This window comes from Scyliorhinus canicula, chromosome 4 (assembly GCF_902713615.1).
Source record: "Scyliorhinus canicula chromosome 4, sScyCan1.1, whole genome shotgun sequence".
In the NCBI taxonomy this organism is placed as follows: Eukaryota; Metazoa; Chordata; class Chondrichthyes; order Carcharhiniformes; family Scyliorhinidae; genus Scyliorhinus; species Scyliorhinus canicula.
The window spans coordinates 60,205,043-60,232,013 of record NC_052149.1 but is presented as its reverse complement, the minus strand read 5'-3'; the positions used below and the strand labels follow the sequence as shown (position 1 = coordinate 60,232,013).

Here is a 26,971-nt window from a genome sequence, read left to right as displayed (position 1 = left end):
TTCATTTCAGACTGGGATGAAGAGGAATTATCATAGAATTATCATAGAATTTACAGTGCAGAAGGAGGCCATTCGGCCCATCGAGTCTGCACCGACTCTTGGAAAGAGCACCCTACCCAAGCCCACACCCTATCCCTATAACCCACCAAACACTAAGGACACTTAGGGCAATTTAGCATGGCCAATCCACCTAACCTGCACATCTTTGGACTGTGGGAGGAAGCCGGAGCACCCGGAGGAAACCCACGCACACACGGGGAGAACATGCAGACTCCACACAGACAGTGACCCAAGATGGGAATCGAACCTGGGACCCTGGAGCTGTGAAGCAATTGTGCTAACCACTATGCTACCGTGCTGCCCTGCTCTTACACAGAATTCTCTTACACAGAAGAGGTTGGATCATTTAATGTATTAGTGGATAGACAGATTTTTGCTCAACAAGGGAGTCAAGGGTTGTGGTGGACAGGCAGGAAAATTGAGTTACAGCTACAATCAGATCAGCTATAATCCAATCGAATGGCGGAGAAGGCTTGATGGAAAATTGATCTACTCTTGCTCCTATTTACAATGATTTTATATCATAGTCACAGAGTCATAGAGGTTTACAGCACAGAAAAAGCACTTCAGCTCATTGCGCCTGCACCGAGCAAAAGCAACCACCTAACTATTCTAGCACTTGGCCCATGGCCTTGTGTGCCTTGGCATCGCAAGTGCACATTTAAATACTTCTTAAATGTTATGAGGGTCTCTGCCTTGATCACCCTTTCAGGCGGTGAGTTCCAGGCTCATCTCTGGATGAAAAGGTTTTTCCTCACATCCCCTCTAAACCTCTTGACCCTTACCTTAAATCTATGCCCCCTGGTCATTCATCCTTCTGAAGGGTGGGGGATGGAGTGGAGGGGGGGAGGAGTCCAGCGATGAGACCTCTTAAAACTGAATAGCTGACTTCCGGTGACGGCGGGCGGGAGGCAGCCGCATGTTGGAGGGCTCCCGCTTGGGACTAGAATTTTCGGGGTTTTAACACCCGGTTCCAGGGGCAACGGAGGTTGAAAAAGCTGTAAGTAGTAACAGGGAAGAGAAATGTACAAGCTTGGGAGAAATAACAGCCGTGAAAAAGGGGGTTAATGAAAGTCCGCCCGTGAGTGGAAAAGTCAGCGCAGGAACTGTAAGGAAAGTGGAGGCTGGAGCACCAGGGGAGGCTGCATCACTCACAGCAGAAGAAATGACCAAAGTGATGGTTGTGGAACTTGAAAAACAGCTCAGAAAGCACATGGAAGCGATGAAGAAGGAGATGGGGGCGGTATTGAAAGTGCTGGTGGAGGAGGCCCATTGCCCGGTGAGGGTGGCGGCGGAGGTGCGGGAGCAAGGTGAGGCACTGGAGGAAGTGGAAGAGGTATTATCGCAGCACAGTGATCAACTCACCTTGATGGGGAAGGAGTTGCAGAAGGTGACAGAGACCAACAATGGGACTGTTTAGCACAGGGCTAAATCGCTGGCTTTGAAAGCAGACCAAGCAGGCCAGCAGCACGGTTCGATTCCCGTAACAGCCTCCCCGAAAAGGCGCCGGAATGTGGCGACTAGGGGCTTTTCACAGTAACTTCATTAGAAGCCTACTCGTGACAATAAGCGATTTTCATTTTTCACAAGGGTCTGCGAGCCAAAATGGAAGACCTGAAAAACAGATCCAGGCGACAGAATCTGAGAATCGTGAGTCTGCCCGAAGGGGTAGAAGGCCCGAGGCCGACGGAGTATTTTGCCACGATGTTGGTGGAGCTATTGGGGGAGGGGGACAATCCCTCTCGATACGAACTGGATCGGGCTCATCGGTCGTGGAGGGCTATACCAAAGGCGAGTGAGCCGCCAAGAATAGTAACTGTATGTTTCCGTAGGTACAACGTGAAGAAGGTCCTGTGCTGGGCAAAGCAGAAGCGGGTGGTGCAGTGGGCTGGAGCTGGTATACGAATATACCAGAACTTTACGGAGGAGCTGGCGGGGAGGCGGGCTGCCTTCAGCCGGGGGAAGAAGGCACTGTACATCAGCAAGGTGCAGTGCGGCATAGTATATCCAGTTAAGTTAAGGGTGACCTACAAATCCAAGGACTTTTATTTTGGGACGGCAGAAGAGTTTGCGAAGGCAGAAGGACTGTGGCAGAATTGAGAAATGGGACTGAGAGCAGGTCGTGTATCGATGTAGCCTCATGTAACTTTAGTTTTTCACTGTGTGTTGGTGTACGTACTAAATGAGGCAACGCTGTATATTTGGACAAGGGAAGAGTTGGGACTTTCATTTGCAATGATGGTTGTTTGGGGCTTGGGTGTGTATGCTGGGGTTGTGTGCTAAAGGGGATTTTTTGGTTTTCCTGGGACCCGGCAAGGGGTAAGTAGACCCAGGCGTGGGCCTCCACGCTGGCCGGTTTAAGCCAGCCAGTGAACGGGAGTGAGGTGGGGGAGGGGCTGTGGCCATCGGGGTTTCGGTGAGTCTAGCGGGGGTGAAAAGTTGGGGGAAGGATCAGAGGTTGGGGGGAGGAGTTTACAAGAGGAAGTGGAGGGGAGGAGTTTGGGAGGGGGGTGGGGGATGTCTACAATTTATGGGTGCCATTCACGGTACTCCTTCGGGGATTGGATGGCATTTAATATTGGGGGGGGGGGTTTGGGGGCTGGATTATATGTGTCAACGGTGACCAGGGGCGATTCCTGATTCCTTTTTCCTCCCTGGGAGGTTTAGTTTTATTTGATGCTTAAGGGCAGCACGGTAGCATGGTGGTTAGCATAAATGCTTCACAGCTCCAGGGTCCCAGGTTCGGTTCCCGGCTGGGTCACTGTCTGTGCGGAGTCTGCACGTCCTCCCCGTGTGTGCGTGGGTTTCCTCCGGGTGCTCCGGTTTCCTCCCACAGTCCAAAGATGTGCGGGTTAGGTGGATTGGCCATGCTAAATTGGCCGTAATGTCCTAAAAAGTAGGGTTAAGGGGGTTGTTGGGTTACGGGTATAGGGTGGATACGTGGGTTTGAGTAGGGTGATCATTGCTCGGCACAACATCGAGGGCCGAAGGGCCTGTTCTGTGCTGTACTGTTCTATGTTCTATATTGTCAGGTGGGCCGTTATTTGGAGGAGATGGGATTGTTGTTGTTGGTAGGGGGGTTGACATTCTATTCATTACCGTTTACTGTTTGTTGGTGGGGGGGTAAATTCTGAAGAAAATGTGAAAATGGAGAATAAAAATATTTTTCATTAAAAAAAAATGAATAGCTAGGATGCCACTCGAGTAGTTTTACAAGTTAGTTTATTAAGGATTGAGATTAATTATAGAAAGTGTACTGAGTAATCATTATTAACCATTAAACATGTATTTGCAGGACATAGCAGTAATAAGCAATCAAACTCTTGCTACAAGCATTGGCCACAATGCATGATGGGATTTAGGCTAGCTAACTTGACCATGTTTTTGAGTCACACAAAACGTGAGATCAGCAAATTACTAGTAAACACAAGTGTTTATCACTGGCCTCCGATATCCTCTGGAAGCGAAAAGGAAGTCACTTTTGATATCATGGTTTTCTGAAACAATCCATGGAGTAAAGAGGATGCCAGTTCTGCCATCCTGGTCCGCATGAGCAATGGGTGAGCAGGATGCCGAGATGGGGACAAAATAACTTAGGATGCTAACATTGACGTCAAGCTTTTCTGTAAACACAGCTGACAGGATGAAGTTCAATCATGGGCTGATCGCAATTTTATTAGATAACGTTTAAACATGACAGCTTCAGGGATTGGAACGCGTCCAACTGGCGTGGGCTATTGATTTTTGGAAATTGTATAATTGATGTGTTTTTATCGATGTTCAGTAGATAGATTTTGGCATTATCCAGATCTTCCCTCCGTGTACACATAACCAAGCTTGGATTAACAAATAAACCATCTTATCCAGATTGCCGATGTGTCTTTTGCTCTCTGTACAGAGTTGAGCCATGGGGAAGAATCCCACGTGGAAGCTGACTCAATACACAGGTCTTGAAACCGCTCCTGCACCTTCCACCAAGGGGAAAAATTTCTTCCTGTGTACTCTATCCATGCCCTCAGAATTTTACACACCTCCTCATGTTCCCCAACTATTTCCTCTGCTCCAAGAAAACAACACCAGTCAATACAATCTCTCTTAATAACTAAAACTTTCCAGCCCAGGCAACATCCTTAGAAATCTCCTTTGCACTCTTTCCAGTGCTATCACATCCCTCCCAAAATGTGAATTCCAGAACAGCATATAATACTCCAGCTGTGGCCTAACCAATGTTTTATATAGCTCCAGTAATAACCTCCCTTTTCTTAAACTCTATGCCTTGGCTAATAAAGGCAAGTATACCATATGCCTTCTTAGCCACTTTATCCACATGCCCTGCTATCTTATGGGACCGGTGTACATGCACCCAGAGTATAGTTTTATATTCAGAAGTGTTATACTTCAAAACAAAAGGAATTTGCACAGAACTAAAAAGCCAAGGGATGCAATCACTGAGCCAGTTGGGGCATATGATGTGATGATTATCTGACTGTCTTTATTCTGTCAACTGAGACATTAAGCAAAATGTTCTCTCATCTCATATGCCAACCCATGTCTTTTATGACAAGGATAATACTGTTCATGTCATCCTATCGGGGGTAGCTTTGGGAATCCACACCTGGGAGAGGAGGTAATCAGTTTATTGGTGAGTCCGAGTGGGAAAATCGTTGAAGACGCAGCGGTTTCCAGTTACTGAAAGGGAACTGTAAACATTGAGTAGTCACTTAGTATCTAAACAGGAGACTGTGAGGTACAGGTCTAGACATGAAGCTGAAAGACAAGTAGGAATAAGACAATTGTTTAAAAGCTAGATATTGTCTGGGAAGAAAGGCAATGCCAAAAAACATAAATCAGCTCATAAAAGGGTCAGAGTGCCTGATTTATCTATTTTCAAGGAAAGAAATGTGATTAAGTGAAATAATATAGAATTTGCTTTAACCGTTACACTGTATGCTCAGTTGCTGTAAAATGAAGTGGTTTAGTCGTCTTCATCTGATCTGATCTTCCAGTCAAAAGTATTGCATATTTTTTTTAGAGCAGACGATTGTCCAGTGAGGCAATCTTGGCTTGCTTCAAGGGCTGAAATTGTTATCAGCCACCTCTGGGTGATCTTCTGATTGTGGGGTTGAGTTCTGAGACAATTTAGAATATCCACTAATCTGCTGTCTATTTCAGCTGAATAATAAGTCCCCACAACAACTGTATTACTCAAAAAATAATAAGTAGAATCATGTCTGCACAACTGTCACTGTCCCCACAAAATTCGGTAACTACTTACATCATCCCTATTTCTAATTCAGGGGCTGCAAGTCCAACTCCCTTGTTCCCAATCAATTAATATCAGTTCTACTGACAGTCCCAATTCAATTACTCCATTCCTTCTCTCTCCTTTTTCTTTCTCTTTCCTGCTCCACCTCTGGTTTTCAGCAAGTGAGGTGGAGAGTGTGTGGGGGGGGGGGAAGAGAAGGCATTTATTAGTATTGATTACAGACGATTAGGAGGATTGTATAATTATTTGAAAATTCATTAATTTATTTTGCAAATTGCCAGTGTGTTACTATCCACAGAGGCCAACTGGAGATCATTTATGATCTCACTTTGCTCTGGCTCCATGAATCAAACCTATTAAAACAATCCCATTTTAATGCAGCATAGCTTAAAACATGAAAATAAGTAAAGAGAACAGTGAAAAAAGGAAGCAGAATAGTAATGGACAAGGAACTGAAGGGGAGAAAAAAACATAGAAAAGAAAGCAACAGTAATGGAGGAAGAAGCAAATTGAAACAGAACAGGGTAGTAAAAAGCAGAGAAAACTGATGGTCGTGGTATGGTAAGACCTATAGATTTCCTTTTAAGAACAGATATGTTGGTACCCAAGGAATAAAGTACAGAACATTATGACATTTTTCAATGAGATCCAGTTTCAGAATACTTTCTACTCACTATTTTCTCTGCCCAGGGATTATATCATCTGTGAAAGAACCAGACTAGTGGAAATTTGGGATATTATGGAATTTGCTTATCACTGAGTTTGGGAAAAAGTGCTATGAACATGATTGGACAGATTGTTCATGATTTGTGGAAACATTCATGGTGGACCAAATGGTCTTTTCAAAACCATGTTTTCTTAATCTGCACCATTTATACGTGATGCTATATAACTTTAGGAGTTAACTTTTGTTTTAGAATGTTGCCTGTAAAAGTAAATAGTACAAACACAGCAACCATATCCAAGGGAATTTTAGTAATTAGTGTAAAGCATTCAATGCATTCAGATAATGTCAGTGTAGCAAAAGAAATATTATTGGGGAATATGGTGGCATCGTGATAATATCACTGGATTAGTAATCCAGAACCCAGGCTAATGGTCTTCGAATAAGGGTTCGGATCCCACCATGACAGCTGGTGGAATTTAAATTCAGGGAATAATCTGGAATTGAAAAGCTAATCTCAGTAATGATAACCAGCCTTAGATGAGAAGTGGCTCTCCAGGGGAAATGTTCCATGTTTGGTAGGGTTCCTCTGTTGATCTTGATGAAGGTAAGATCAGATCTTGCCCTGAGGTGGGTTGCTAAAGGTCTTGAGTCTTCTTGAGGTTGAGACTGATTCTTTGATATGCTTCTGCGAAGCTGTCAAGCATGGCTTGGAGATTTTCTTCTGAGAAAGTGGAGATGGCAATATCATCCGCATGCTGAAGTTCCAGGAGCAATGGCGGTGTCATTTATTTCTTGGATTTCAACCAGTTGAGGCTGAAAGGTTTCCCGTACATCCTGTAGATGATGTCCACTCCACTGGGACATTGTTCTTGATAAAATGAAGGATGGTGGTGATGAATATGGAGAAAAGGGTGGGGGCGATTACACATCCCTGCTTGACTCTAGTCTTGGCCACGAAGGTTTCTGTCCTATTACCGTCAGTGAGGACTGTCACTGATGTCTTGTCGCAGTGTCGTCAGAGGATATTGATGAATTTCTGTGGACAGCCAGCCTTTGACAGTGTCTTCCACAGCACTTCCCAATTGATTGAGTCAAAAGTGTTAATCAAATCGATAAAGGCCATGCATTTGAAGTTGTCCAGCAGTAGAAATCATGTCCACTGTTCCCCGGTTTGGTGGAAAGCCACACTCGCTTTCTGGAAGGATTTCTTCAATCAATGGGAGAAGGTGGTTAGCAAGAATTCAGACGATGAACTTCCTGGCAATGGAGAGTAGAGATTCCTCGGCTGTTCTCAGAGTCTGCTTTGTCTCGTTTCATGAAGATGGTGGTGACGACGGTATCCCTAATATCGGCAGGAAGTTCTTCTATGTCCCAGATTTTCAGCAACAGCTAATGCAGATAACGGGTGATCTCATCTCGAGGTTTAAAAAAATCCGCTGCGGCTTTTCCATTCTTCACCTCTTCAATGGTGGCTTCAACTTCGTCCACACTTGGTGGGAGTCTAAGATTCTCTTTGATGGGGAGTTGGGGATTTTCTCAAACACCTCCTCATCTTAATTGTATCATGGTTTAGGAGATCTTTGGAGTGTTCTCTCCATTGAAAACCGATGTTTTCTGTGTCTCTCAAGTGGGTTCCGTCCTTACTCAGCACCGGTTTGAGACTTCGGATGTTGGGTCTATATAATAATAAACTTTATTGTCACAAGTAGGCATACATTAACATTGCAATGTAGTTACTGTGAAAAGCCCCTAGTTGCCACATTCTGGCGCCTGTTCGGGTACACAGAGGGAGAATTCAGAATGCCCAATTCACCTAACAGCACGTCTTTTGAGACTTGTAGGAGGAAACCGGAGAACCTGGAGGAAACCAACGCAGACACAGAGAGAACGTGCAGATTCCACACAGTGATCCAAGCCGGGAATCAAACTGGAACCCCGTAGCTGTGAAGCAACAGTGCTACCCACTGTGCAACTGTGCTTGGCGGCACTGAGGAAGTCCCGGCTGTCTTGCTTGTCAGCGAGGAGTTGCAGCTCATTAGTTTTCTCAGTCCGCCATTGGCTCTTGATTTCCCTGGTTCTTCTTTGTAACCCCGCCTTTGCTGATTGATGAGCTCTCCTCTTTGCTTTGCTGGTTATGTTGTTTTGCCAGGCGCAGAGAGCTTTCCTCTTCTTGTCAATAAGATCTTGGATGATGTGGTCAATTTTTGTTGAAACAGTCTTGGTGTTTCCTGGTCATGTAGCTGTCCACCTGCCTGTTCTTTTGATAGGACACATATCCTTGGATATTTAGATCCCAGCCCTGATCCCCTTGTAGCCAATTTCTGTGATGCCCACGACATCGTACCAGCCAATTCCAATGTGCGCAACAAGCTCATTTACCTTGTTTCGTCCACTGCGTGCATTTATGTACAACACCCTCAGTCGTGCATTGGCCACCCCACTTCTCGTAGTTGCCCCTTTTTTGACCACCTCACTTCTCGTAGTTGCCCCCCTTTTTTAACTAGTTTAAAGTCCTCATCATTAACCTGCACCGCCTCCTTTAACTTTGATTTTCTAATTTTCCATACAACTGAACATTCCCTCCCCACTATTTAGTTTAAGCATTATCTACAGCCCTAGTTATGCGATTTGCCAGGACTCTGGTCCCAGCTTGATTCAGGTGCAATCTGTCCCATCAGAACAGCTCCCTCCTTCCCCAGTACTGGGGAATTCAGTCCCATGAATTCAAACCTATTTCTCCCACACCAACCTTTGGCCCACACATTTACCTCTTTAATATTATTGACCCCGTGCCAATTAGCTCGTGGCTCAGGTAGTACAAAATTTACTTTTGGTTCTGCTTTTTAATTTAGCCTCGAGCTTCTCATATTCCTTCAGCAGAACCTCTATCCTTGTTCTACCCATGTCATTGGTACCGACGTGGACCATGACAACTGGATCTTTACCCTCCCACTGCATGTTGCTCTGAAGCCCAGATGAGATATCTCGAACCCAAGCATCAGGTAGGTGGCACAATCTTCGGAACTCTAGATCCTGGTCACAGAGAACAGTGTCTATGCTGCTAACTATATTTTCCCCGATTATGACTACATTTCTTTTCTCTCACCCAACTTAAATGGTTCCCTGTCCTATGGTGCTGTGGTCAGTTTGCTCATCCTCCCCACAGTCCCCGTTCTAAATAAGAGGGGAAAAGGGGATGTTTCAATCAATTTATTTTGTCAAATTCTGGCACTTGGTGGTAGTTGGGGTGGGGAAATGGTAGTGGGCGGTTGGGGAGAAAGCCATGATACCTCATGGTTTTCGTGTTAATCTGTGCTTGTGCTAAATCCTGAAGTTGCAGTCAGATTCAAATGAGTGACGACAGTGAACACGTTGCTGTCAAAAACACCATACGTTCTGGACCTTTATTCTCAGAATGGCGACAACTTTTGGAACAACTTTTGTAGTGAGCCACTGATATCAATGATCAAAGAAAAGTGTATGACAATTCAAACATCCACTCACCTTTTAAAATATTTTTAAAATTTACAAATGACTCTAACTAATTTATGTTTTCGAAGCAATTTAGCAAATATTTTCCACTTCGTAATGTGATAAAGCAATTTCCTTACAGGCTCAATTGACCAGCAACTAAATAAGCTGTGTTTTGTTTGCATTCTCAAAACCACGTTACATTCCTTATTTATTGTGTATGTGTACGCAAATGTACCATTACTGATATGCTATTCAAATCAAGGAACACTAGGCATGTTCCAACATAACTTACAGTTTGCTGCATATCTTCCTTACACCTGGGGAGAGCTGGGTGGAGATATTAAATTTTAAAACTGCATTCCTATCGCTCAAGAGCACCTCTAACCTGAAGCAATGAATCCTAAATTGAAAGTTACTCTTATGTGAGTTAATAGAAATGTTGTATGTGATCCATATTTTAATACACTTGCATTAAGGTAGTCAAATAGACCAACAACTGCACTGACAGAACTTGTACAGAAAGGACATCCAGGTGCACAAAGCCTAAAGCTAAATTTATACTTACAAGTCAAGCCATTTTTTTAAGTTGATGTTGATGAGTCAGAACAATAGCAGGCTTGTTTTAACAGGATAGCTAGATTTAAAAATAAGTTTTACAGCACTTCTCTCCAAAAGGTTGAGGCATTGTTCGTCAAGGAATTAGCAATTGATGGCTCGCCTTGTCACTCATTACAATATATTGTCCAACAAAAATATACTAAGTTTAGATGAGAATGAGCTGGATGGAATACAATTGCTTAGTTTATTTTTAGTATTGTTCATATTCAGTTTGCACGCAGAGGAAGAAGTGATAGTTAACTTGGACAACTATCAATATTACTTTGATTTGAAATCTACTCCATTTTTGCTCAAGTTAATACTAACATTAAGTAGTCAGAATGCTTACACTCCACATTAGGACTAGAGTACAGAATTTCAACCTACTGGTACCTATTTAATTGTTGCATTTCAGCTGAACTTTTGTGTTAAATTTCTACATTTCCATCCATCATGGAAAGTACCTCTGCATAGATTTTCTTGCTGTAATTACACCCTTCTTCCACAATGAGGTGCATCTCACAGTTTTCCGGCTTGTGGTGCTGAGAAATTGCTATGTTTCAACCAACTCTACTTCTCGGCTTACCAAATTACTGTATATTTTTCTATTTTGTTATTTATAAATATTACATAAAAATTAGGAATTTAAAATGACAAATTGATTATTTCTACACCTTCGGGGTCCTACTCTCTTGCCTCATTTTATCAGAAGACTACATTTGATCTTAATCTTTATCTGCACTTAAATTAATATAGATTATCATATTTTGTGTTGTTCATAGCTTTCAGTGCTATATTTCTGCAAAGATGAACATAGAAACATGCACAGAAAAATACATAGAAAATAGAAGCAGGAAGAGGCCATTCGGCCCTTCGAGCTTGCTCTGCCATTTATTATGATGATGGCTGATCATCAAGTTCAATACACGGATCCCAACATCCCCCCATATCCCTTGATCCTTTTAGCCCTAAGAGCTATATCTATGAACACAAATGAGTATAACCATTCATGAACTGGCTTTTAGCTCACATTATACAAAATAAGGCCGGTTTATCTCAGTTGGCTGGACAGCTGGTTCGTGATGCGCGGATTCAATTCTCGCACCGGCTGAGGTTATTCATGAACCTCTAAACCTTGCCGCTCACCTGAGGCGTGGTGATCCTCAGGTTATATTACCTGTCAAAGGGAGGAGAAGCCTATGGTCATCTGCAACTATGGTGACTACTTACTTACAAAATGTGGCCTAAGATGCATGTCAAATACCTTTGTATGACAGTATGACTTCAGCATAGATAATTTTATTATGAATAACAGCACCAGTCACCATAACCCCATTTCAATTACTGCCAAAATGAATGGAACTTCCAGTTTAACCATTTATCTATTTAATTGTGCTTAAACAGCACAACTCAGTGCGAACCCACATATGGTTTCTATTGCATTTAGCTATGGTATTACCACTTCAGTCTACAGAAACATGATCCACATATCATTCAACATAAAGGATTACAAGCAGGTTGGCAGATCTCTTGAGCTGATGGTTATCTACTCACCTGCGCAGAGATAAGAACAAAGTCAATAAGGCTGCCAATTCCACAAAATCCAACTGTGCAGAACTTCAACAAGCCTGGATAGAAAATGAAAATGATGCAATTAAATCCATGTACATTATTCTGTAGGTAGATCACACATATTGGATAGTTAATTCAACATTTTAGCAACATTTCACCCCATTTGTAAGAGCAGTGGTGTAACTACTTCAACTTTCAGTTTAAAATAACTTTTAAGTACATTTTGACGTGGATCTTCCAAGCAGTGGCAAAGTAAAGTCCTCTGACCCAATCCTGCACCACATTTCTTCTGGGGCCATATGAGCCCAGCTTTTCCAGAAATGCACAATGCAGCATCCATCGGGCACTCGGTAGCAGCAGAACAGAATTGGAGGAAAACAGGAAAGACCCTTTCATTGGCACCTTGCTGCGGTATGGGAAGCTTAAAGGTCCAATTTGAATGTTAGAAAATCGATGAGGCGTTGGATAGGTGGGTGAGGTTGGGAAGTGGCCGAGGGGTTAGATAGGCGAGATGGTAGGAAGGATAAGGTGGTGGGCGGGAAGATAGGCAGAATAGTCAGGGTAGGTGAGATGACAGCTGGGTGTGGCAGGTAAGGTAGATGAGTGGGTAGCCGTGACGCAGGTTAGTCGAATCGGGTTTGGTCAGGTCTGGTTGGGAGTGGTCGGGGTAGTCCAGTCACAAAGTAGTCGAGTGGGGTGGTTGGAGTCGTGGGAACAGGGGGGTAGACAGGTTGGGTTGAGGGAGAATGGTCGGGTTGGGTCGCAGGGCTAGTCGGATGGAGTTGGTGGGCGGGATCAATGGATGATTAATGGTCAGTTGTGTAGTCACCCAGGTGTTAGACTAAGTTTTAATCTGTCTAACATTTCATGGATAACTACCTGGGTAATTTCATTGGAACTGGCCAAAATCTTCGACTTTAAATCAAACTAGAGACTTTCTGGAGGGTCCCAGAAGTAGGAGAGTTTACCGATTGGAAATTGAATCTTCCCTCTGTAGAGTCCCGACACACATCTTCAGTTATGCATACGGTCTCCGATGACCCAGAAACTGGAAGATTTGTCCCATATTCAGTAAGTGGCCGCACAGACAATTGGTTAGAGACATCACCGGAGTGAGACACAGGCAAAGTGAGTATATTTGGGAATTTGGAGCAAAGTGGGAATTGCACTGGTAAGTCATTTTAAGGGTTTTTATTATGCAGCCTCGTTAAAAGGCTAAAAATGTAGCTGACTGTCAATCACCTGAAGCCTGAATAGGGCCTCAACAGGTGTTGATTATTGCAGAAGATTTTATTGAGTGACTCTTCTCAGCTCTATTTAAGAAATGGACTGTTTCAAGCGAATGGTCAGTAATTAGGTAAACAAGTGGTTGGGAATGACATCACCTGCGTGAAACACAGTCAGAGTGAGTATATTTGGAAATTTGGAGCAAAATGGGAAATCAGTGCAGTGGGGAACGAGGTGCTGTTTGGTTTCCTAACTTTCTCCTCTTCAGAAAGCGGTCTTGTCCTGCTTGCAGGAGTAGAGGCTACAAGGGAGAGAGCTGATTCGTGGGTAGTGGGTAAGTTGCTTTCTCCTCTTTAAAGCTACATTAAGCAATGGTAAGAGTTCTAGCTTCTTTTAAAGTAACTTAAAATAATTTTCTTCTTGGCATAAATTTAAGGTCTTTCAACGAAAAGTATTGCTGGGGAGCTGAGTCCCATGTTTTGCAAGGCCTGCAGAATGTGGGAATTCTTCAGACACTCCTTGCATTCCGGATGGCCACATGTGTCAATATTTTGACCAGCTCGAGAGCCGGGTGTAGAAACCTGAGAGTCAGCTGAAGCGGTGCAACCCCGAGGCTGTGTGGTTCGTGGATAGCGTATTTTTAGATGTGGTCATCCCACAGCTAAGGAAGTGCAGTCAGAGAGGGAATGGGTGACCGCCAGTCAGGAGGAGGAGGGCAGGCAGGTAGTCAGGAAAGCCCTAGAATGCATCTCAAGAACCATTTTTTTGTGTTGGAAAATGGTGAGAGTGATGGTTCGTCTGGGGAGTGGAGCCACAGGCAAGTTCACAGCACTGTGGTTGGCGCAGCAGCACAAGGGAGGAGGATTAAGTGTGGAAAGCAATAGTGTGTAGACAGGTGTTTCTGCGGCCGTAAGATTCCAAGATGGCGTGTTGCCTCCCTGGTGCCAGGGTCAAGGACCTCACTCAACGGCTATGGAACATCCTAAAGGGGGAGGGTGAACAGTCAGGGGTCGTAGTTCACATTGGTACCAATGACGTAGATAGAAAGAGGGATAAGGTCCTGCAACAAGAATTTACAGAGCTAGGTAGACTTCAAAAGGTTGTAATCTCTGGATTACTCCCATGCTAGTGAGTATAGGAATAGAAGGATAGAGCAGGTGAATGCATGGCTGAAGAGAAGGTGCAGGAGGGATGGATTGAGTTTCCTGGATCACTGGCTGTTTCTGCTGGGACCTGTACAAGTCGGACCGGTTGCATCTGAACCAGAACGGGACCAGCATCCTTGCGGAGAGGTTTGCTAATGCTGTTGGGGGGATTTAAACTATTTTCGCAGGGGGTGTTTTACAGGGTGGAGGTATAGCAGAGGGTGATGCACAGCCAAACAAGTAATCTCAGTCTGGAAGGCAGAGCAGAAATAGATATGTTAAGACACAAGGGAATATGGCAAGGCTGAATGGCATTTATTTTAATGTAAGGAGTCTCATGGGTAAGGCAGATGAATGGAGAGAGTTGATTAACACATAGGAGTATGTTATTATTGCTATCACAGAGACATTGCTGAGGGAATGACAGGACAGGCAGCTCATTATTCTGGAGTATAGAATCTTCAGGTGAGATGAGGAAGAGGGTGGTATAAGAGGATATGGTACCACAATATTGGTCAAGGAGTCAATTATTCCTGAGAGGAGGGATAATATCTTAGCAGTCTCCGCAACTGAGGCCATAAGGTGGAATGTTAAAAAAAACAATCACATTGTTGGGAGTGTACTATGAACCCCCAAACAGTCAGGGAGAAATAGAAGAGCAGATTTGTCGGCAAATCTCAGAGAAGTGTAAAAATAATAGGGTAATAAGAGTAGGGGATATCAACTTCCCTGATATTAATTGGGACAGGAAAAGATGAAAAGATTAGAGAAGGCAAAAATGCATCCAGGAGAGTTTTTGAGCCAGTAGAAAGTCTTACAAGAGAGGGGGGTTGGACGGAACCTAATTTTAGTGAATGAAGCAGGGCAAGTGGTAGAAGTGTCAGTGGTGGAGCATTTGAGTGATAGTGACCATAACTCGGCAAGGTTTAAGATAATTATGGAGAAAGCCAAAGATAGACCGGAAATAAAGGTTCTGCATTGGGGGAAGGCCAAATTTAATATGATAAGGCAGGATCTGGCCAAAGGGCACAGCTACTTGTCGGAAAATCCACAACAGAACAGTGGGAGTCATTGAAAAAGAAAATAGGGAGAGTACAGGGTGGGACCAGAAAGTCCAGAGAACCCTAGGTGTGAAGTGATATACAGGATTGGATAAGGAAACATAGGGAGGATTATGGCAGATACAGGGGGCTCAAAACAGTGGATGCCCTAGTGAAGTGTAGAAAGTGCAGGGGGGTATTTAAAAACAAATTAGGAATGTGAAGAGGGGTATGAAAAAATTCAGGGCAAAATAAAGGAAAATCCCAAGGTGTTTTATGAGTATATTAAGGGCAAGGGGGTAACCAGGGAAAGGGTGGGCCCAATCAGTATCAAAGTAGCATCTCTGTGTGAGCTACATAGGTGAGCTATTAAGTTAGTATTTTGCATATGTTCGCTCTGGATAAGGACGATGTAGGTATAGAAAGCAGGGATGGGGACTGTGATATAATTGAATAGATTAGCAGGATGAGGTGTTAGCGGTTTTAGCCGGCTTAAAAGTGGATAAATGCCTAGGTCCAGATGAGATGCATCCTACACTGCTGTGAGACAACGGAGGAGTTTGCAGGGACTCTGGTGCTAAATTTCTGATCCTCTCTGGCCACAGGAGAGGTGCCAGAGGACTGCTAAAGTGGTACCATTATTAAAGCAGGGAAAAGGAGAAAAAACAGTGAATTACAGACCAGTGATCCAACATCAGATATCAGGAAATTATTGAAAAGAATTCTGAGGGACTGAATTAATCTCCACTTGGAGATGTAAGGATTGATCAAGGATAGTCAGCATCACTTCCGGTGGTGACCATGGAGGAGTAGGTCGCACAATCGATAGCTCCCGCCTGAAACGGACTTTCGGACCTTTTTTCCTGACTTTTCTCATACTTTATGGGATAGATAGGTGAAGTGGACAATATTAAGAAGGATTTCCCCCTTCGATGTATGGCTAATTGGATTAGAAGTGGCCGTGTGAAAAGACAGCCCTGATAGAGTGAAGCAGTCGGAACTGGTATCGCGGCGCAGCATGGCGGAGGGTCAGAACCACAGAGCAGTGGCTCTGTGGTCTAAGGAGCAGCAGATGAAGTTCTTTAAGGACTGTTTCACTGAGCTGAAAAAGGAAACACTGGACCCGATCAAGGCTGCGATCGATCAAGTGATTTTGAACCAGGCGGCCCAAGGGAAAGCGATACAAGAAATTGAACTGAAGTTGTCCAGCCAGGAGGAATATCTAACGGGGCAGCACGGTAGCATTGTGGATAGCACAATGGCTTCACAGCTCCAGGGTCCCAGGTTCGATTCCGGCTTGGGTGACTGTCTGTGCGGAGTCTGCACATCCTCCCCGTGTGTGCGTGGGTTTCCTCCGGGTGCTCCGGTTTCCTCCCACAGTCCAAAGATGTGCAGGTTAGGTGGATTGGCCATGATAAATTGTCCTTAGTGTCCAAAATTGCCCTTAGTGTTGGGTGGGGTTACTGGGTTATTGGGATAGGGGGAGGTGTTGACCTTGGGTAGGGTGCTCTTTCCAAGAGCCGGTGCAGACTCGATGGGCTGAATGGCCTCCTTCTGCACTGTACATTCTATGATTCTATGATTCTAACCGTGCTGGAACATAATGTGGAGTTGTTGGATGAGTGCCACAAGAGAATGCACGAGAAGTTGGAGGACCTGGAGAACAGGTCCAGGAGGCAGGACTTAAGAATCGTTGTCTTCCAGTGCCTCCCCATCTTCAACCCCAAGGCCTTTTTCAAGCAGGTAAACAAGATTATTTTGGGCTTTGTATGGGTGAATAAAACCCCGTAGGGGAAGAAAATGTTGTTGAAGCGTAGTCGGAGGGAGGGTGGGCTGGCGCTGCCGGACTTCTGCAACTACTACTGGGCGGCGAATATAGCGATGATTAGGAAGTGGGTAATGTGGGAGGGGTCGGCATGGGAGCGGCGTCATGCAAAGGCACCAGTTTGAGAGCACTGGTAACGACACCTCCGCTGTTCCCGCCGATCCGTTACTCCACTAGCCCGGTGGTGGTGGCGGCATTGAGGATCTGGGGGCAATGGAGGAGGTATAAGAAGGTGGAGGGTGTGTCAGTCTGGACCCCGATTTGCAATAACCACAGGTTCGCGCCGGGCAGGATAGATGGCGGGTTCCGAAGTTGGCAGAGAGCAAGAATTAGACGGATGGGCGATCTATTCATAGACGGGAGGTTTCCCAGTCTGAATGCGCTGGAGGACAAGTTCAAGCTGCCGCCGGGGAATGGTTTCAGAATTTACAAGTCCGGGACTTTCTGAGGAAACAGGTGTTGGCTTTCGCGCTGATCCCGCCATGGGGGATACAGGACAGAGTAGTGTCCGGTACCTGGGTGGGGGAGGGGAAAGTGTCGGATATCTATCAGGAGTTGTTGGAGGCGGAGAAGACCCCGGTGGTGGAACTGAAGGGCAAATGGGAGGAGGAGCTAGGTGGGGAGTTAGAGGCGGGTCTGTGGGCGGACGCCCTAAGCAGGGTTAATTCCTCCTCAACATGTGCCAGGCTCAGTCTAATACAGTTTAAGGTGGTGCATCGGGCACATATGACGGCGGCGAGGATGAGTATATTTTTCGGGTAGAAGATAGATTTGCGAGGTGTGCGGGAAGCCCAGCAAACCATGTCCATATGTTTGGGCATGCCCAAAGCTTGGTGGATTCTGGCAGGGGTTTGCCAAGGCAATGTCCAAGGTGCTAGGTACGCGGGTGGTGCCTAGTCCAGAGATAGCGATCTTTGGAGTGTCAGAAGACCCGGGAGTTCAGGGAGTGAAAGAGGCCGACATTCTGGCCTTTGCCTCCCTGGTTGCTCAGAGACGGATCCTTTTAATGTGGAGGGACTCTAAGCTCCAGAGTGTGGAGACTTGGGTCAGTGACATGGCTGGGTTTCTCAAGCTGGAGAAAATAAAGTTTGCCTTGAGGGGGTCAACGTTGGGGTTCTCCCGGAGGTGACAGCCGTTCGTCAACTTTTTCGGGGTAAATTAAAATGTTAGCAGAAGCAGCATTCTGAAGGGGGGGGGGGGGGGGGGGGGGGGGGGGGGGGGGGGGGGGGGGGGGGGGGGGGGGGGGGGGGGGGTGGGGGGGGGGTAGGTGCAATCTGGTTAAGGGATGTACAGAAGAGGGGTTGGGTGGGAAATGTCTCGTTTACCATGTTGATGTTTATGCTATTATTGTTTTGTTTGTTAATGTTAAAACATTTTTTTGCAAATGCTTCAAGAAAAATATTTTTTTAAAAAAGGATAGCCAGCATGGCTTTGTCAGGGGAATATCATGTCTAACAAATTTGATTGAACTTTTCGAGGAGGCGACTAGGCATGTAGAGGGACAATGCAGTTAGTTGATGTGGTCTACATGGATTTCAGTAAGGCTTTTGACAAGGTCCTGCATGGGAGGCTGGTCAAGAAGGTAAGAGCCAATGAGCCCATGTGTGCATTCAGTCTCACGCCCACATGCTCAGTCTCACGCCCACGCAACTATACACACATGCACAGTCTCACAGCCATACACACATACAGTCACTTTCATACCCATGCACACTCACTTTCATGCCCATGCACACCCAGTCTCATGCCCAAGTGTGCACATACACCAGGTCTCATGCCCATGAACACACACACACTTTCATGCCCATGCACACACACTACTTTCATGCCCATGCACACCCACTCAGTCTCACTCCCACTTGTGCACACACTCATTTTCACACCCACAAACAGCCTCATGTCATGCACACATACAGACATTCAGTTTTCTGCACATTCAGTCTCACACCCACGCACACATACAGTCTTACACCCGTGTGTGCGCACACTCTCAGTCATGGGGAGTCTCACGCCATGGATGCACGCGCACACTCAGTCTCACACCACACATGCACTCACACACTCTCACACTCACGTGCGTGCACACTCAGTCTCACTTCCACACACAGTTAGACATGTCTCTATTTTTCAGCAATAATCAATTCTGTACTACCAAACAACCACTTTATTAATAATGGTGATAAAAAAAGAGAATGTGAGAAAACGGTTTTAAAAAAGCAGTGGAATATGAAATGCTCAGAAATATCATGAGAAAAAAGTCCAAAACAAACAGTTAAACAAATATTAAAATACTATAGAAGAATATCATTGAAAGCAGAATTATTAAAAGCAAGGTGGGACTCCTGAGAGGTGGATTGGCAATTTCTAATGTAGAGATATTTAAATAGTACCTGCCCTTCATTTTAGTCTTTACTAAAAAAGACAGTGAAGAAGTGAATCCTGAAGAGGTTGAGAGCGAGATAAATTATGTTTTGACGGATAACTGGAAAATTTTAAGATTGGTTAGTTAGCCTGAAGGAAGAGAATGGATATATTTCTATGATCCTGGAGCTAAAGGGGGAAAACTGCTGAGGCCACAGAAATTATATTTCATGGTTTGATTGATGTATGTAGTAGAAATCTGAAGCATAATCAATGTAGTATCCATTATTGAAAATGAAGACAGATAAGTGGAACAATTATAACTGGAGTGAAAATTTGAGGCTTTTCTTACTTGAAAATTTTCTTTGATAAACACTTAACTCTATAAAAGCAAGATTCAAGTAGATAAAGAAGCCATTTTAGTTTCTTATTTTTGTAACACAATATTTGCGCTTTGACTTAGGCTAACCTGATTCTACAATGCTTCTTTAATTTCTAAATAAACAGTGCACAATTTAGCTTCCAAAAGGTCCAGATCATAGAATATAGAACATACAGTGCAGAAGGAGGCCATTCAGCCCATCGAGTCTGCACCGACCCACTTTAAACCCTATCTCCGTAACCCAGTAACCCCTCCGAAACTTTTTGGCCACTAAGGGCAATTTAGCATGGCCAATCCATCTAACCTGCACGTCTTTGGACTGTGGGAGGAAACCGGAGCACCCGGAGGAAACCCACGCAGACACGGGGAGAATGTGCAGACTCTGCATAGACAGTGACCCAGCTGGGAATCAAACCTGGGACCCTGGTACTGTGAAGCCACATTGCCAACCACTTGTGCTACCGTGCTGCCCTGAGGTAACATCACTGAGGTAATATTACATTCATTCAACATAGAGAAGTTATACAAATAGCTCGGATACAGTCAAGTAAACAATTGATTAAAACTGGTTTACTAGCTGCGCCAGGGTGACAGGATCATCTGCAACGCCAATTTTCTTAAAAAGTATACTTCTGGATTTTGGACAAGGTGGATATAGCCAAGGACGTGTTCACATAAGCATTGCTACTCCATTAAAAGAGAAATCAGTCATTTAAGTGTAACACGTTCATAATTAAACAAACAAAGGTGTTCCAATTAGAATTTAGCATGAATCATATAAAAAATAAGCAATATGAATAGGTATCAACTACATCTGTGCTCGGGAAAGCAGGTTTAGTCCATTATTTCAACTTTGTTCTTTAAAGAATTCAATCATTCAAATATCAATGACATGAGTCAGTAAATATATGGCTCAATACACAATGGGCAAGATTGGAAACCGCATTAATTCCAACACTATGCTTTTGTGGTTAAAAAAACAGAAGTTGCTTTATGCATGTGGTGAATGTAACTCTGTAATTCACACTGATATATATACGAGACCAGACGATTGTAAGCGCAGTTGCATTGCCCAACCACTAGGGGGAGCAGCTCTGGGAATGCTTAGGAGTTTGTACAGGGCTCCACCCTTGGCTCCACCCACGACTCCTCCCTCTGGACTGCTGTATAAATATCGATGCCCAGAGCCAGCTGACCAGTCCATCGAGAGTTCAATGTGTAACAGGCTGGCTCTGTAGTAAGTAGATTAAAACCACTGTTCATATCTCAAAGCACGTGTCCAGTGAATTGATGGTCTCATCAATTTAATCTACTTAAGAAACAGTCAGGATCAATCATGGAATCAGCCCTCAAGCCTGAGTGACTGGAACTCGACCCACAGGATGCAGAGGCAAAATAAATTTTTTCTCATTGGCTCCGGTCTTTTAAAGCCTACCTGGCGGAAGCAAGCACAGCCGAAACAACGGAGGAGCAGAAACTGAGCCTACTACACCCGAGGGTGAGCCACAGAATCTCTACTCAACTAAACTGTGCCGGTTCGTATACTGAAGCCCTAGCGCTACTCGACAAAATGTATGTGAGGCCTGTTAATGAAGTCTATGCACGACACGTGTTCACTACTCGCCGCCAGCGGCCAACGGAATCGCTCGCAGAATTCCTGAGAGAGCTTAAAACTTTATCTAGTGACTGTAATTACCAGGCGGTTAGCGCGGCAGAACATAGAGAATTTTGTGTACGCGATGCCTTTGTTGCAGGCCTTCGGTCAAATTACATGCGGCAGCGACTGCTGGAAAAGGGGGCCCTAAATCTTGAAGCGACTGTTGAACTTGCTACCACTATGGAGGTCTCCTTCCGCAGCGTCACCTCATTCCCCGCGACCCCATCATGGGCCCCCGATCAGCGACTCCCCCAGGCCTGCGCTGCGCGGCCGCCCAGCCACAATGCTGCCCCAGCCTGCCACTTTTGCGGCCAGAATCAGCACTCACGGCAGCACTGCCCGGCCCGCAACGCGACCTGCAGCAGCTGCGGGCGAAAAGGACACTATGCCAGAGTGTGTCTGGCGAAGAAAGCCCCAGCCTCTAACCCTCCCACGGCTCAAAGCACTGGTTCCGCCCCAGCCTCTAACCCTCCCACGGCTCAAAGCACTCGTTCCTTGAATTCACAGGCCCGCAGGCCCCGAAATGCTGCAGACTGCATGCCGACTCCGCCCCCACCCAACATGTGCGACTCATGGGGGTGGCCATCTTGGCAATCCTCCTCCATGCGGCCGGTCATGTGCGACTCATGGGGGCAGCCATCTTGGCAATCCTCCTCCATGGGGCCGGCCATGTGCGACTCATGGGGGCGGCCATCTTGGGATCCATCCCCTTCAAACTCTGAAACTCACCTCGATGACTACGAACCCAGAGGGCAGTCATCACGGGACCACTCCAGCACAGCTGATCGAGCCGCCGACTACCCGCAACTCAGCTCAGTCACTCTGGACCAATCGCGCCCGAAGCAGCTGCGAAACTCGATGGCGACGGTCCAAATTAACGGGTACAGCACGCCGTGCCTTTTCGACTCCGGGAGCACTGAGAGCTTCGTACACCCAGATCTGGTAAGACGCTGTTCGCTCCCCGTTTTCCCCGCGCGGCAAACTATCTCCCTCGCTTCGGGTTCCCACTCTGTCCAGATCCAAGGGCGTACCGCTGTGACGCTCACAATCCAAGGCGCTAGCTATGCCAAATCCCAGCTCTACGTCCTGCACGAACTCTGCGCCCCACTCTTATTGAGCCTAGATTTTCAGTGTAACCTCAAGAGTCTCACCCTCAGTTTCGGCAGGCCCCTGCAGCCTAGCCATGCTGTGAATTTCCCCCCGTCCTCTCTTTGCCAATCTCACCCAGGACTGTAAACCCGTAGCCACTCGCAGCTGGCGGTACAGCCTGCAGGATAGGGTGTTCATCAGATCAGAGGTCCGAAGGCTTCTCAGTGAGGGGATCATAGAGGCCAGCAACAGCCCCTGGAAGTTCAGGTGGTGGTCGTCAAAACCGGGGAAAAATTCCGCATGGTCGTAGACTATAGTCAAACCATTAATAGGTTTACGCTCCTCGATGCGTCCCCCTCCCCAGGATTGCAGACATAGTAAATCAGATCTCCCAGTAACGGCTCTTTTCCATGGTGGATCTGAAGTCTGCATACCACCAGCTCCCAATCCGCCCGGAGGACCGCCACTACATGGCATTCGAGGCCGATGGCCGCCTCTTCCATTTCCTCCGGGTTCACTTCGGCGTCACTAATGGGGTTTCGGTGTTCCAACGAGCAATGGACCGAATAGTGTACCAGTACAGGCTGCGAGCCACGTTCCCGTACTTGGATAACATAGAACATAGAACATAGAACAGTACAGCACAGAACAGGCCCTTCGGCCCTCAATGTTGTGCCGAGCCATGATCACCCTACTCAAACCCACGTATCCACCCTATACCCGTAACCCAACAACCCCTTACTTTAATTAGGACACTACGGGCAATTTAGCATGGCCAATCCACCTAACCCGCACATCTTTGGACTGTGGGAGGAAACCGGAGCACCCGGAGGAAACCCACGCACACAGGGGGAGGACGTGCAGACTCCACACAGACAGTGACCCAGCCGGGAATCGAACCTGGGACCCTGGAGCTGTGAAGCATTTATGCTAACCACCATGCTACCCTGCTGCCCCTGATAACGTTACCAACTGCGGCTATGACCAGCAGGACCACGACGCCACCCTCTACCGTTTTCTTCAGACGGCTCAGAAACTAAACCTCACCTATAACAAGGAGAAATGCGTTTTCCGCACGACCAGACTAGCCATCCTCGGCTATGTCGTGGAAAACGGAGTCCTGGGTCCCGATCTCTCCCTCATTGTCCCAAGGCCCTCAAACGGTGCTTGGGATTCTTTTCGTATTATGCCCAGTGGGTCCCTCAATATGCGGACAAAGCCCGGCCACTCTTTAAGGCCACACTATTTCCCCTGTCAGCTGAGGCGCGCCAGGCCTTCAACTGCATCAAGGAAGACATCGCCAAAGCGGCCATGCGGGCGGTGGATGAATCCACCCCCTTTCAGGTTGAGAGCGACGCCTCAGAGGTAGCTCTTGCAGCCACTTTAAATCAGGCAGGGAGACCAGTCGCATTCTTCTCCCGTACCCTCTCTTTCGGAACTCCGACACTCGGCAGTCAAAAAGGAAGCACAAGCCATTGTGGAGGCTATTCGTCACTGGAGGCACTACCTCGCAGGTAGGAGGTTCACCCCTCATCAACAACCAAAGATCGGTTACCTTCATGTTTGACAACTCGCAAAGGGGCAAAATTAAAAACGATAAAATTCTGAGGTGGAAGATCGAACTCTCCACCTATAGTATCGACCGGGGAAGCTGAACAAGCCCCCAGATGCCCTATCCCGCGGGACGTGCGCCAGCGCGCAGAACAACCGCTTGAAAGTCATCCACAACAACCTCTGTCACCCGGCTCGCCCCTACATCAAAGCCCGAAATCTGCCTTTCTCCACTGAGGAGGTAAAAGCTGTCACCAGAGACTGCCCGATCTGCGCGGAGTGCAAACTGCACTTCTATAGACCAGACAGGGCCCACCTGGTCAAGGCTTCTACATCCATTGAACGCCTCGCGATCGATTTCAAAGGGCCGCTCCCCTCAACTAACAGGAACGTTTACTTCCTAAACGTCATGGCTGAGTTCTCCCGCTTCCCCTTTGCTATCCCGTGCCCCGATATGACCTCCCACACAGTCATTAGGGCCCTGCATAGTATCTTCACCCTGTTTGGTTTCCCAGGCTACGTACACAGCGACCGGGGTTCGTCCTTCATGAGCGACGAGCTGCGTCAGTACCTGCTCGACAAGGGCATCACCTCGAGCAGGACTACCAGCTACAACCCCAGGGGAAACGGGCAGCTGGAGAGGGAGAATGCGACGGTCTGGAAGACCGTCCTACTGACCCTCCGGTCCAGGAATCTTCCAGTTTCCCATTGGCAGGATGTCCTCCCAGACGCACTCCACGCTATTAGGTCACTCTTATGCACCGCGACCAACCAGACCCCTCACGAGAGGCTCTTTATCTTTTCCAGGGGAACTACCATGGGGGTCTCACTCCCGGCATGGCTGAAGACACCAGGCCCTGTACTCCTGAGGAAGCACGTCAGGACGCACAAAACTGAGCACCTTGTAGAGAAGGTGCGCCTGCTTCACTCAAACCCCCAGTACGCCTTCGTAGAGTTCCCTGACGACCGTCAGGACACCGTATCCCTCCGGGACCTAGCACCCGCTGGATCCAGCATCTCCACTATCACTGCAGAGGTACCCCATACTCTACACCCTACCCAGCCGCCCCCCCTAGCACTCCTGAGCCCACTAGCTCGCTACATTTGTTTTGCGCACCCGCACCGGCTAACCCCCAGCGCCCCCAGTCCCCAGTCGAACCAGACGGGTATGGAGCTTGGACGGAATCACCCCCGGAGTCCACCAACGTACCCCAACCCACAACACCCATCCAGCCACCACAAGAGGCTACAACCCCGGTGCTACGCAGATCGCAGCGGACGACTCGACCACCGGACAGATTCAATTTATGAACTACCACCCCCGCCGGACTTGATTTTTTTGTAGGGGGTGAATGTAACTCTGTAATTCACACTGTGATATATATATGAGACCGTACGATTGTAAGCGCAGTTGAGTTACCGACCACTAGGGGGAGTAGCTCTGGGAATACTTAGGAGTTTGTCCAGGGCTCCACCCTTGGCTCCGCCCACGGCTCCTCCCCCTGGACTGCTGTATAAATATCGATGCCCAGAGCCAGCCGACCAGTTCATCGAGAGTTCAACGTGTAACAGGCTGGCTCTGTAGTAAGTAGATTAAAACCACTGTTCATATCCCAAAGCACGTGTCTAGTGAATTGATGGTCTCATCAATGCACAATGCATGTTTGTTCATGCTTCATTTTATAATGTTCAGAGAATTCCCATGCTTAACCTAAAATATATTCTTCACATAGATATTCAAATATAATATATATATTTGGGTTGACAGCAAGTATATTGACCTTGTCCAGTATAACCAATGTGACCTCAGATCCAGATTAATGTGGCTGACACTTAGCTGCTCTCTGAGTTAGGATAGCAAACTGCACAGCTGTATCAAACTTCTGTGAACAATTCTCAAAAGCATAAAACAAGATACACATGCATATTTTGTTCCATGTGGCAAACATGGTGACCTGATCATCACAGCTTTGGTGAGTATCAAAGGTCCTGCTGAACCACATGACTAAATAGAGAGCTAAGTGATTCCACAACCAAGCAATCAGATTAAAGCTCTGCAGCCCTGCCACTTCCAGTTCTCAATGTTGGTGTACAGCTAAACAACTAATGGGGTAAGGTGGCTCCATGAATATCCCCACCCTCAGTAATAGTCTGGACCAGCAAGTGAATGCAGCAGCCATGTTTGAAGCATTTGCAACCCCATTCAGTCCGAAGTGTCAAGTGGATGAAAGCAGAATAATACCTGGACCCCAAGTGTAAAACTGCAAGCAGTGATTACACAAACTAGGGTTGTATTCCCTAAAGTTTACAAGGTTCAGGGGTGATTTGGTCAGCGTTTTCAAGATATTAAGTGCGATCGAGAGATTAGATAGAGAGAAGTTATTTCCGCTGATTCAGAAATCTAGATTAGGGAGCACTGTCGAATAAAATTAGTGCCAACGTCTCGGAAGTGAAATTAGAGAATACATCTACATGTGTAATTCTCATTCAATTTCAGAATTGAGCTCTTTTGATATGACTGTGATGAGGTTTAGATTGAGTAGTCCGAGTGGAATTGAAACTGGGCATCAGTGAACAGGTTATTGATGATTAAGCACAGTCAACAACACCTTCTTTTCACTTTGCTGATAATTGAGAGTGGGCTGAGAGTATTTTGTGTGGCTGTGATCAACCTGGGAATTTTTCCACATTCATTGGTGGATGCCAATGTTGCAATTGTACGAGAATAATTTGGCCAGAGGTCCAGCACAAGCCTTCAGCACTATAGCTAGGATGTTGTCAAGGCCCACAGCCTTTGTAATACTCAGCACGTTCAGAACTTTCCGACATCCTGGATATTTCTGAAGTCTGGCTCCTGTAATGGAGAGAATCTCAGGAAGAGGCAGCGATGGATCATCCATTCAGCAGCCATCCAGCTGAAGATGGTTGCAAATGCCTCAGATCTGCATCTTGCACTCGCTTGCTTGGCCCTATCATAATTAAGGATGGGGATATTCACGGAACCTCCTTCACTTGCTAGTTGTTTAATTGGACACCATCATTCATGGCTGGAAGTGGA

General features: G+C 46.3%; 1 protein-coding gene across 3 annotated transcripts in view; it reads right to left on the bottom strand.

Moving 5' to 3' along the window:
• Nucleotides 1–26,971, bottom strand: part of tm2d1 (TM2 domain containing 1) — an 89,130-nt gene that overhangs the window by 25,285 nt on the left and 36,874 nt on the right. For all 3 annotated transcript variants that reach the window (XM_038794320.1, XM_038794321.1, XM_038794322.1), the window contains exon 5: nt 11,619–11,692. In XM_038794320.1, coding sequence (XP_038650248.1) covers nt 11,619–11,692 — 74 coding nt within the window. The remainder of the gene's footprint in view (nt 1–11,618; nt 11,693–26,971) is intronic.